The sequence below is a fragment of the Embiotoca jacksoni genome, unplaced genomic scaffold (genome assembly GCF_022577435.1).
Source record: "Embiotoca jacksoni isolate LCO1_2020_lvr unplaced genomic scaffold, fEmbJac1.0.p SCAF_21, whole genome shotgun sequence".
NCBI classification, from domain to species: domain Eukaryota; kingdom Metazoa; phylum Chordata; class Actinopteri; family Embiotocidae; genus Embiotoca; species Embiotoca jacksoni.
In genome coordinates this window covers 281,014-295,000 of record NW_027185352.1, presented here as the reverse complement: position 1 = coordinate 295,000, position 13,987 = coordinate 281,014, and the positions used below count along the sequence as shown (strand labels likewise).

The 13,987-nt window shown below is 47.1% G+C and overlaps 1 protein-coding gene across 8 annotated transcripts in view; it reads right to left on the bottom strand.

Moving 5' to 3' along the window:
- The window catches only part of scube1 (signal peptide, CUB domain, EGF-like 1), a 155,635-nt gene that overhangs the window by 37,597 nt on the left and 104,051 nt on the right, over positions 1-13,987 (bottom strand). For all 8 annotated transcript variants that reach the window (XM_069156325.1, XM_069156320.1, XM_069156318.1 and 5 more), the window contains one exon: positions 925-1,041. In XM_069156325.1, coding sequence (XP_069012426.1) covers positions 925-1,041 — 117 coding nt within the window. The remainder of the gene's footprint in view (positions 1-924; positions 1,042-13,987) is intronic.

Sequence of the window (13,987 nt, the reverse complement as noted above, 5' to 3'; positions counted from 1 at the left end):
ACACCTGTGAAAACACCTGTGAACACACACAGTGAACACACACTGTGAACACACCTGTGAACACACCTGTGAACACACCTGTGAACACACTCTGTGAACACACTGTGAACACACCTGTGAACACACTCTGTGAACACACCTGTGAACACACCTGTGAACACACCTGTGAAAACACCTGTGAACACACACAGTGAACACACACTGTGAACACACCTGTGAACACACTCTGTGAACACACCTGTGAACACACCTGTGAACACACTCAGTGAACACACACTGTGAACACACCTGTGAACACACCTGTGAACACACCTGTGAACACACACAGTGAACACACCTGTGAACACACTCTGTGAACACACCTGTGAACACACCTGTGAACACACTCTGTGAACACACCTGTGAACACACACAGTGAACACACACAGTGAACACACCTGTGAACACACTCTGTGAACACACTCTGTGAACACACCTGTGAACACACCTGTGAACACACCTGTGAAAACACCTGTGAACACACCTGTGAACACACCTGTGAACACACCTGTGAAAACACCTGTGAACACACACAGTGAACACACACTGTGAACACACTCTGTGAACACACCTGTGAACACACACTGTGAACACACACTGTGAACACACCTGTGAACACACTCTGTGAACACACCTGTGAACACACCTGTGAACACACCTGTGAACACACTCTGTGAACACACCTGTGAACACACCTGTGAAAACACCTGTGAACACACACAGTGAACACACACTGTGAACACACCTGTGAACACACTTTGTGAACACACCTGTGAACACACCTGTGAACACACTCTGTGAACACACCTGTGAACACACCTGTGAACACACCTGTGAACACACCTGTGAACACACCTGTGAAAACACCTGTGAACACACACTCACCTCCACAGTGCGTCAGGCCGTACAGGATGTAGCCCTTGTTGCACACACACTCGAAGCTGCCGGGGTAGTTGATGCAGGTGTGGTCGCAAGTTCTCTCAAAGGAGCACTCATCAATGTCTGAGGAGGGACACAACAGGAGAGACACATGACAGGTGAGACACACGACAGGAGAGACACACGACAGGAGACACACGACAGGTGAGACACACGACAGGTGAGACTCACGACAGGAGAGACACACGACAGGAGAGACACACGACAGGAGAGACACACGACAGGTGAGACACACGACAGGTGAGACTCACGACAGGAGAGACACACGACAGGAGAGACACGACAGGAGAGACACACGACAGGAGAGACACACGACAGGAGACACACGACAGGAGAGACACACGACAGGAGAGACACACGACAGGAGAGACACACGACAGGTGAGACTCACGACAGGAGAGACACACGACAGGAGAGACACGACAGGAGAGACACACGACAGGAGAGACACACGACAGGAGACACACGACAGGAGAGACACACGACAGGAGAGACACACGACAGGTGAGACTCACGACAGGAGAGACACACGACAGGTGAGACACACGACAGGAGAGACACGACAGGAGAGACACACGACAGGAGAGACACACGACAGGAGACACACGACAGGAGAGACACACGACAGGAGAGACACACGACAGGTGAGACACACGACAGGTGAGACTCACGACAGGAGAGACACACGACAGGAGAGACACGACAGGAGAGACACACGACAGGAGAGACACACGACAGGAGACACACGACAGGAGAGACACACGACAGGAGAGACACACGACAGGTGAGACACACGACAGGTGAGACTCACGACAGGAGAGACACGACAGGAGACACACGACAGGAGAGACACACGACAGGAGAGACACACGACAGGTGAGACACACGACAGGAGAGACACACGACAGGTGAGACACGACAGGAGAGACACACGACAGGAGACACACGACAGGAGAGACACACGACAGGAGAGACTCACGACAGGACAGACACACGACAGGAGAGACACAGGACAGGAGAGACACATGACAGGTGAGACACACGACAGGAGAGACACACGACAGGAGAGACAAACGACAGGAGAGACACACGACAGGAGAGACACACAACAGGAGACACACAACAGGACACACACGACAGGTGAGACACACGACAGGAGAGACACACGACAGGAGAGACACACGACAGGAGAGACATACGACAGGAGACACACGACAGGACACACACGACAGGAGAGACACACGACAGGAGAGACACGCGACAGGAGACACACGACAGGAGAGACACACGACAGGAGAGACATACGACAGGAGACACACGACAGGAGAGACACACGACAGGAGAGACACACGACAGGAGACACACGACAGGTGAGACACACGACAGGAGAGACACACGACAGGAGACACACGACAGGTGAGACACACGACAGGAGAGACACACAACAGGAGACACACGACAGGTGAGACACACGACAGGTGAGACACACGACAGGAGACACACAACAGGAGAGACACACGACAGGAGACACACGACAGGTAAGACACACGACAGGTGAGACACACGACAGGAGAGACACACGACAGGTGAGACACACGACAGGAGAAACACGATAGGAGAGACACACGACAGGAGAGACATACGACAGGAGAGACACACGACAGGAGAGACACACGACAGGAGAGACACACGACAGGAGACACACGACAGGAGAGACACGACAGGAGAGACACACGACAGGAGACACACGACAGGTGAGACACACGACAGGTGAGACTCACGACAGGAGAGACACACGACAGGAGAGACACGACAGGAGAGACACACGACAGGAGAGACACACGACAGGAGAGACACACGACAGGTGAGACTCACGACAGGAGAGACACACGACAGGAGAGACACACGACAGGAGAGACACGACAGGAGAGACACACGACAGGAGAGACACACGACAGGAGACACACGACAGGAGAGACACACGACAGGAGAGACACACGACAGGTGAGACACACGACAGGTGAGACTCACGACAGGAGAGACACGACAGGAGAGACACACGACAGGAGACACACGACAGGAGAGACACACGACAGGAGAGACACACGACAGGTGAGACACACGACAGGAGAGACACACGACAGGTGAGACACGACAGGAGAGACACACGACAGGAGACACACGACAGGAGACACAACACAGGAGAGAAACACGACAGGAGAGACACACGACAGGAGAGACTCACGACAGGAGAGACACACGACAGGAGAGACACACGACAGGAGAGACACACGACAGGTGAGACACACGACAGGTGAGACTCACGACAGGTGAGACACACGACAGGTGAGACTCACGACAGGAGAGACACGACAGGAGAGACACACGACAGGAGAGACACACGACAGGAGACACACGACAGGAGAGACACACGACAGGAGAGACACACGACAGGTGAGACACACGACAGGAGAGACACACGACAGGTGAGACACGACAGGAGAGACACACGACAGGAGACACAACACAGGAGAGAAACACGACAGGAGAGACACACGACAGGAGAGACTCACGACAGGAGAGACACACGACAGGAGAGACACAGGACAGGAGAGACACACGACAGGTCAGACACACGACAGGAGAGACACACGACAGGAGAGACAAACGACAGGAGAGACACACGACAGGAGAGACACACGACAGGAGACACACGACAGGTGAGACACACGACAGGAGAGACACACGACAGGAGAGACACACGACAGGAGAGACATACGACAGGAGAGACACACGACAGGAGAGACACACGACAGGAGAGACACGCGACAGGAGACACACGACAGGAGAGACACACGACAGGAGAGACATACGACAGGAGACACACGACAGGAGAGACACACGACAGGAGAGACACACGACAGGAGACACACGACAGGTGAGACACACGACAGGAGAGACACACGACAGGAGACACACGACAGGTGAGACACACGACAGGAGAGACACACGACAGGAGACACACGACAGGTGAGACACACGACAGGTGAGACACACGACAGGAGACACACAACAGGAGAGACACACGACAGGAGACACACGACAGGTAAGACACACGACAGGTGAGACACACGACAGGAGAGACACACGACAGGTGAGACACACGACAGGAGAAACACGATAGGAGAGACACACGACAGGAGAGACATACGACAGGTGAGACACACGACAGGAGAGACACACGACAGGAGACACACGACAGGAGAGACACGACAGGAGAGACACACGACAGGAGAGACACACGACAGGAGACACACGACAGGAGAGACACACGACAGGTGAGACACACGACAGGAGAGACACACGACAGGTGAGACACGACAGGAGAGACACACGACAGGAGACACAACACAGGAGAGAAACACGACAGGAGAGACACACGACAGGAGAGACTCACGACAGGAGAGACACACGACAGGAGAGACACAGGACAGGAGAGACACACGACAGGAGAGACACACGACAGGAGAGACAAACGACAGGAGAGACACACGACAGGAGAGACACACGACGAGAGACATACGACAGGAGACACACAACAGGACACACACGACAGGTGAGACACACGACAGGAGAGACACACGACAGGAGAGACAAACGACAGGAGAGACACACGACAGGAGAGACACACGACAGGAGACACACGACAGGAGAGACACACGACAGAAGAGACACACGACAGGAGACACACGACAGGACACACACGACAGGTGAGACACACGACAGGAGAGACACACGACAGGAGAGACACACGACAGGAGACACACGACAGGTGAGACACACGACAGGAGAGACACACGACAGGAGAGACATACGACAGGAGACACACGACAGGACACACACGACAGGTGAGACACACGACAGGAGAGACACACAACAGGAGAGACAAACGACAGGAGAGACACACGACAGGAGACACACGACAGGAGAGACACACGACAGGAGAGACATACGACAGGTGAGACACACGACAGGAGAGACACACGACAGGTGAGACACGACAGGAGAGACACACGACAGGAGACACAACACAGGAGAGAAACACGACAGGAGAGACACACGACAGGAGAGACTCACGACAGGAGAGACACACGACAGGAGAGACACAGGACAGGAGAGACACACGACAGGAGAGAAACACGACAGGAGAGACAAACGACAGGAGAGACACACGACAGGAGAGACACACGACGAGAGACATACGACAGGAGACACACAACAGGACACACACGACAGGTGAGACACACGACAGGAGAGACACACGACAGGAGAGACAAACGACAGGAGAGACACACGACAGGAGAGACACACGACAGGAGACACACGACAGGAGAGACACACGACAGAAGAGACACACGACAGGAGACACACGACAGGACACACACGACAGGTGAGACACACGACAGGAGAGACACACGACAGGAGAGACACACGACAGGAGACACACGACAGGTGAGACACACGACAGGAGAGACACACGACAGGAGAGACATACGACAGGAGACACACGACAGGACACACACGACAGGTGAGACACACGACAGGAGAGACACACAACAGGAGAGACAAACGACAGGAGAGACACACGACAGGAGACACACGACAGGAGAGACACACGACAGGAGAGACATACGACAGGAGACACACGACAGGACACACACGACAGGTGAGACACACGACAGGAGAGACACACGACAGGAGAGACACACGACAGGAGACACACGACAGGTGAGACACACGACAGGAGAGACACACGACAGGAGACACACGACAGGTGAGACACACGACAGGAGAGACACACGACAGGTGAGACACGACAGGAGACACAACACAAGAGAGAAACACGACAGGTGAGACACACGACAGGAGAGACACACGACAGGTGAGACACACGACAGGAGAAACACGATAGGAGAGACACACGACAAGAGAGACATACGACAGGTGAGACACACGACAGGAGAGACACACGACAGGAGAGACACACGACAGGAGACACAACACAAGAGAGAAACACGACAGGTGAGACACACGACAGGAGAGACACACGACAGGTGAGACACACGACAGGAGAAACACGATAGGAGAGACACACGACAGGAGAGACATACGACAGGTGAGACACACGACAGGAGAGACACACGACAGGTGAGACACACGACAGGAGAGAAACACGATAGGAGAGACACACGACAGGAGAGACATACGACAGGTGAGACACACGACAGGAGAGACACACGACAGGAGAGACACACGACAGGAGACACACGACAGGTGAGACACACGACAGGAGAGACACACGACAGGAGACACACGACAGGAGAGACACACGACAGGAGAGACACACGACAGGAGACACACGACAGGTGAGACACACGACAGGAGAGACACACGACAGGTGAGACACGACAGGAGAGACACACGACAGGAGACACAACACAAGAGAGAAACACGACAGGTGAGACACACGACAGGAGAGACACACGACAGGTGAGACACACGACAGGAGAAACACGATAGGAGAGACACACGACAGGAGAGACATACGACAGGTGAGACACACGACAGGAGAGACACACGACAGGAGAAACACGATAGGAGAGACACACGACAGGAGAGACATACGACAGGTGAGACACACGACAGGAGAGACACACGACAGGAGAGACACACGACAGGAGACACAACACAAGAGAGACACACGACAGGAGAGACATACGACAGGTGAGACACACGACAGGAGAGACACACGACAGGTGAGACACACGACAGGAGAGAAACACGATAGGAGAGACACACGACAGGAGAGACATACGACAGGTGAGACACACGACAGGAGAGACACACGACAGGAGAGACACACGACAGGAGACACACGACAGGTGAGACACACGACATGAGAGACACACGACAGGAGACACACGACAGGAGAGACACACGACAGGAGAGACACACGACAGGAGACACACGACAGGTGAGACACACGACAGGAGAGACACACGACAGGTGAGACACGACAGGAGAGACACACGACAGGAGACACAACACAAGAGAGAAACACGACAGGTGAGACACACGACAGGAGAGACACACGACAGGTGAGACACACGACAGGAGAAACACGATAGGAGAGACACACGACAGGAGAGACATACGACAGGTGAGACACACGACAGGAGAGACACACGACAGGAGAGACACACGACAGGAGACACACGACAGGTGAGACACACGACAGGAGAGACACACGACAGGAGACACACGACAGGAGAGACACACGACAGGAGAGACACACGACAGGAGACACACGACAGGTGAGACACACGACAGGAGAGACACACGACAGGTGAGACACGACAGGAGAGACACACGACAGGAGACACAACACAAGAGAGAAACACGACAGGAGAGACACACGACAGGAGAGACACACGACAGGAGAGACACACGACAGGAGAGACACACGACAGGAGAGACATACGACAGGAGACACACGACAGGACACACACGACAGGTGAGACACACGACAGGAGAGACACACGACAGGAGAGACAAACGACAGGAGACACACGACAGGACACACACGACAGGTGAGACACACAACAGGAGAGACACACGACAGGAGAGACAAACGACAGGAGAGACACACGACAGAAGAGACACACGACAGGAGACACACGACAGGAGAGACACACGACAGGAGAGAAATACGACAGGAGACACACGACAGGACACACACGACAGGTGAGACACACGACAGGAGAGACACACGACAGGAGAGACACACGACAGGAGAGACAAACGACAGGAGAGACACACGACAGGAGAGACACACGACAGGAGAGACATACGACAGGAGACACACGACAGGACACACACGACAGGTGAGACATACGACAGGAGAGACACACGACAGGAGACACACAACAGGTGAGACACACGACAGGTGAGACACACGACAGGAGAGACACACGACAGGAGACACACGACAGGTGAGACACACGACAGGAGAGACACACGACAGGATACATACGACAGGTGAGACACATGACAGGTGAGACACACGACAGGAGACACACGACAGGTGAGACACACGACAGGTGAGACACACGACAGGAGAGACACACGACAGGTGAGACACACGACAGGAGAGACACACGACAGGAGACACACGACAGGTGAGACACACGACAGGAGAGACACACGACAGGTGAGACACACGACAGGAGAGACACAACAGAAGAGACACACGACAGGTGAGACACACGAAAGGTGAGATAAACAATAGGTGAGATACACAATAGATGAAGGACACGACAGGTGAGACAGATGACAGGTGAGACAGACAACAGGTGAAGGAAACGACAGGTTAGACACACGACAGATGACATACACAACAGGTGAGACACACGACAGGTGAGACAGACGACAGGTGAGACAGACGGCAGGTTAAGGACACGACAGGTGAGACAGACAACAGGTGAAGGACACGACAAGTGAGACAGATGACAGATGAGACAGACGAAGGTGCAGAATACTAATGCTCTGAGTGACAGACAGAACTGAGGAGAGTGATGTCATCAGAGTTTTATATTAATGACCACAGAAATACATATTAATATAAATTTCCTGATTGTTCTCTCTAATGACAGTTTACCATCATTAATATAAAAGAACTCATCTCTAGAAATCAACCACAGACTGTTTATAAAAGAGTTCGTAGCTTCAGGTCTGTAAAATGGTTCCGATCCAGAAGTGTCTTCAGCTGCAATACCAGCGAGTGCCACTAGAGGTCGGCTCCAAAAAGCCTCCGGCTCCATAGACTCCCATTCAACTTCTCTCATCAAATCCAAAGTGAATAAAATGTGTCCATCAGTTCTCTCGGTGTTGTTAGCTGAAGTCACTCCTTCTTATTAGTTTTCTGGAGGTCCATCTGAAAATAATCCCTCATTCATTAGAAAAGAAGATTCAAGAAGACCTGTTTTTGGGGGCGTGTCTGTTTGATTGACAGGCCTGTGGTGCAGTCAGGTTACAGCTATCGGTGAGCGGGACGTAGTATCCTCAGGTTTCCAATCAGATCGGTCAGATCCACCGCTGGCTCCTCCCCCAGCTCGTCCAAATATGGTCACTTCCTGCTACAAACCGCTCCGAACTAACAAGATGGTGACGGACAGAATCTGAACTGGAGGATTCATAATGTTCACAAGCCAACGATGACATCACTGATGGTGGATGACATCACTGATGGTTGATGACGTCACTGATGGATGATGACGTCACTGATGGTTGATGGTTGAAAACAATGCATGATGTCTTCAGTGGAGCTGCAGCCGCTCTGTCCAGTCTGACAAAATAACTCATAATGCTGATTACATAACAAATGTAATCAGCATGTTTCATGTTTAGTTTCATCCAGGAGACTGAAACTCAGAATATCTGTGACTGATTCAGTCTGGGTTCTAGTCTGCATGGCAGTAAAGGTCAGAGGGAAGAGAAGCTTGTACACACTGACATCTGAATGACTCACTTGTGGACAAACACAAGCTGCTCACCGGGACACAGAGGATGTCTCATTCATCACCGCGGACATTATAGTAAACAAACCATGCTGCAGGACAAGAGCTCCCTCTGACAAACCCAGCGGGGAAAACTTGCTGTCAGAGGTTCAGATGTCTCACATTCACCGTTACGTCACTGTCTGAGTGTGTGTGCGTGTGTTTATGTATACTTGTCCTGCACAAAATGTTATTAACCTAGCAGGAATGGAGGGCACCTTTTCAAGCTCACCTGGTTTATTTCAGGCTGCTGCGCGGGGCTTTACAGCGGCTAAAAATACTACATGTTATAATGGAGTTTGTCATGTGGAGGAAGTTGTTATGGCCTGGATGTTGGCTCGGTAAATACTGCAGGCAAATGTCCATGTGAGGACTTAGGAATAGCTTTCCTGTTTGGAGCTGCCCACAAGCAGAGTTTACATAAAGAGAGCGGGGTGGCACACAGGAGCTGCCTTCAGCTGTGTCATGCTAAGAGAACATACACACAAAAGGTGGGTTTCTCTGGTGTCTTCTGATGCATTTTTTTCTGAGACACACCCTCGGTCACGATGAGGTGACTCCACGGTGATTGTGGACATTTATCTCACTGCTCTCCGCCTCTCTAAACATTTAGAAGAGAAGGAATCATTTGTGGAAGCTACTTCTGCAGCGATGGCGAATGATCAATCTTCCTGCTCAGGTCTCTCAACCCGTCCTGGCACACACTCCAACACTGGCATGTAGTGGATCACCAGGAGCTATTTACTCTGGAAGAGCTCACAGCAAAGAGAGAGCAGACAAATGAAAGCTTCTGTTTCATGTGAAGGTCGTGTTGAAGCTGATCAGGCTGGATGTCAGTGGAAGGGACAAACCTGGCACCTACTGGCACCGGTGGGCAAAGGTGAGTCAGAAATAGGCAGCGGAGCTGTGATGTGGCTCCCAACACTCAACACCACTTTATTAAAGAATCTGAATGAACTGCAGCACAGAGAATCACACACACAGACACACATGCATGCACACGGTCTCACCCCGGTGGTTTTGGGCTGGGGACAGACGCCCCTCAGGGGTTTGTTGTTAATAGAAATAATTTGGTGTTTGTGTGCTCCCGTCTCGTCTGCTCTGACTTGTAACCAGTAATCTGCCTTTGGTCATACAAACATCACCGCTGATCCAAAGGAGGCTCCTTACAAACACAACACACCCAGCTGAGGACGTCAGCTCTACTGCAAACATCTCAGGAACATGTTTCCAGGAGAAATGACCCCTCACACATGACCTTTAATCATCTACACTCAGCAAGGCAGGTAAAGTATAAAGGTATGTGGCAGAAATACTTGTTCTTCACCTTTGACACTGTCAGATGAAAAAAAGTTTTCAAATACCAAAGGTCAGCTAAACTGTTAGAATATCTCAGCACAAACAAAGGACTCCATGGAAAGTGTATAATGATTGCACAGTGGCAAGATGTAGTAATAAATTGATGTTGTGGTGATTATAAATAAACTGATGTTGTGGTGATTATAAATAAACTGATATTGTGGTGATAATGGATAAACTGATGTTGTGGTGTTAATAAATAAACTGATGTTGTGGTGATTATAAATAAACTGATGTTGTGGTGATGATAAATAAACTGACGTTGAGGTGTTACTAAATAAACTGATGTTATGGTGATAATAAATAAACTGATGTTGTGGTGTTAATAAATAAACTGATGTGTGTTAATAAATAAACTGATGTTGAGGTGTTAATACATAAACTGATGTGCGTTAATAAATAAACTGATGTTGTGGTGTTGATAAATAAACTGATGTTATGGTGATAATAAATAAACTGATGTTGTGGTGTTAATAAATAAACTGATGTGTGTTAATAAATAAACTGATGTTGTGGTGTTAATACATAAACTGATGTGCGTTAATAAATAAACTGATGTTGTGGTGTTGATAAATAAACTGATGTTGTGGTGTTAATAAATAAACTGATGTGTGTTAATAAATAAACGGATGTTGTGGTGTTAATAAATAAACTGATGTGTGTTAATAAATAAACTGATGTTGTGGTGTTAATAAATAAACGGATGTTGTGGTGTTAATAAATAAACTGATGTGTGTTAATAAATAAACTGATGTTGTGGTGTTAATAAATAAACTGATGTTGTGGTGTTAATAAATACACTGATGTGTGTTAATAAATAAACTGACGTTGAGGTGTTAATAAATAAACTGATGTTGTGGTGTTAATAAATAAACTGATGTTGTGGTGTTAATAAATAAACTGATGTTGTGGTGTTAATAAATACACTGATGTTGAGGTGTTAATAAATAAACTGACGTGTGTTAATATATAAACTGATGTTGAGGTGTTAATAAATAAACTGATGTGCGTTAATAAATATACTGATGTTGAGGTGTTAATAAATAAACTGATGTGTGTTAATAAATAAACGGATGTTGTGGTGTTAATAAATAAACTGATGTTGTGGTGTTAATAAATAAACTGATGTTGTGGTGTTCATAAATAAACTGATGTTGTGGTGTTAATAAATAAGCTGATGTGTTGGTGTTAATAAATAAACTGATGTTGTGGTGTTGATAAATAAACTGATGTTGTGGTGTTAATAAATACACTGATGTTGAGGTGTTAATAAATAAACTGACGTGTGTTAATAAATAAACTGATGTGCGTTAATAAATATACTGATGTTGAGGTGTTAATAAATAAACTGATGTGTGTTAATAAATAAACGGATGTTGTGGTGTTAATAAATAAACTGATGTTGTGGTGTTAATAAATAAACTGATGTTGTGGTGTTAATAAATAAGCTGATGTTGTGGTGATTATAAATAAACTGATGTGTTGGTGTTAATAAATAAACTTATGTTGTGGTGTTGATAAATAAACTGATGTTGTGGTGATTATAAATAAACTGACGTTGAGGTGTTAATAAATAAACTGATGTTATGGTGATAATAAATAAACTGATGTTGTGGTGTTAATAAATAAACTGATGTGTGTTAATAAATAAACTGATGTTATGGTGATAATAAATAAACTGATGTTGTGGTGTTAATAAATAAACTGATGTGTGTTAATAAATAAACTGATGTTGAGGTGTTAATACATAAACTGATGTGCGTTAATAAATAAACTGATGTTGTGGTGTTGATAAATAAACTAATGTGTGTTAATAAATAAACTGATGTTGTGGTGTTAATAAATAAACTGATGTTGTGGTGTTAATAAATAAACTGTTGTTGTGGTGTTAATAAATAAACTGATGTTGTGGTGTTGATAAATAAGCTGATGTGTTGGTGTTAATAAATAAACTCATGTTGTGGTGTTGATAAATAAACTGATGTTGTGGTGTTAATAAATACACTGATGTTGAGGTGTTAATAAATAAACTGACGTGTGTTAATAAATAAACTGATGTGTGTTGATAAATAAACTGATGTTGTGGTGATTATAAATAAATTGATGTTGTGGTGATAATGAATAAACTGATGTTGTGGTGTTAATAAATAAACTGATGTGTTGGTGTTAATAAATAAACTGATGTTGTGGTGTTGATAAATAAACTGATGTTGTGGTGATTATAAATAAACTGATGTTGTGGTGATTATAAATAAACTGACGTTGAGGTGTTAATAAATAAACTGATGTTATGGTGATAATAAATAAACTGATGTTGTGGTGTTAATAAATAAACTGATGTGTGTTAATAAATAAACTGATGTTGAGGTGTTAATACATAAACTGATGTGCGTTAATAAATAAACTGATGTTGTGGTGTTGATAAATAAACTGATGTTGTGGTGTTGATAAATAAACTGATGTTGTGGTGTTAATAAATAAACTGATGTGGTGTTAATAAATAAACTAATGTGTGTTAATAAATAAACTGATGTTGAGGTGTTAATAAATAAACTGATGTGCGTTAATAAATAAACGGATGTTGTGGTGTTAATAAATAAACTGATGTTGTGGTGTTAATAAATAAACTGATGTTGTGGTGTTGATAAATAAACTGATGTTGTGGTGTTAATAAATACACTGATGTTGAGGTGTTAATAAATAAACTGACGTGTGTTAATAAATAAACTGATGTGTGTTGATAAATAAACTGATGTTGTGGTGTTGATAAACAAACTGATGTTGTGGTGTTGATAAATAAACTGCACCAGGAGTTTTGAGTGTGAATAATTAATTTTTCAATTAAATGAACTAAGCTGCTTTTTGTAAACTGCTTTATCCTTTATTGTGTAGATGACACATTGTCACTCTGTGGTCTCACATAGCTGCTAGATTACTAAACCAGATGAGGATATTGAAACCCTTTTGAACTATTTCCTCTTTATAGGTAATTTAATTACAAATCAAGTGTAGTTAACCTGAGTGCCACCTTGTGC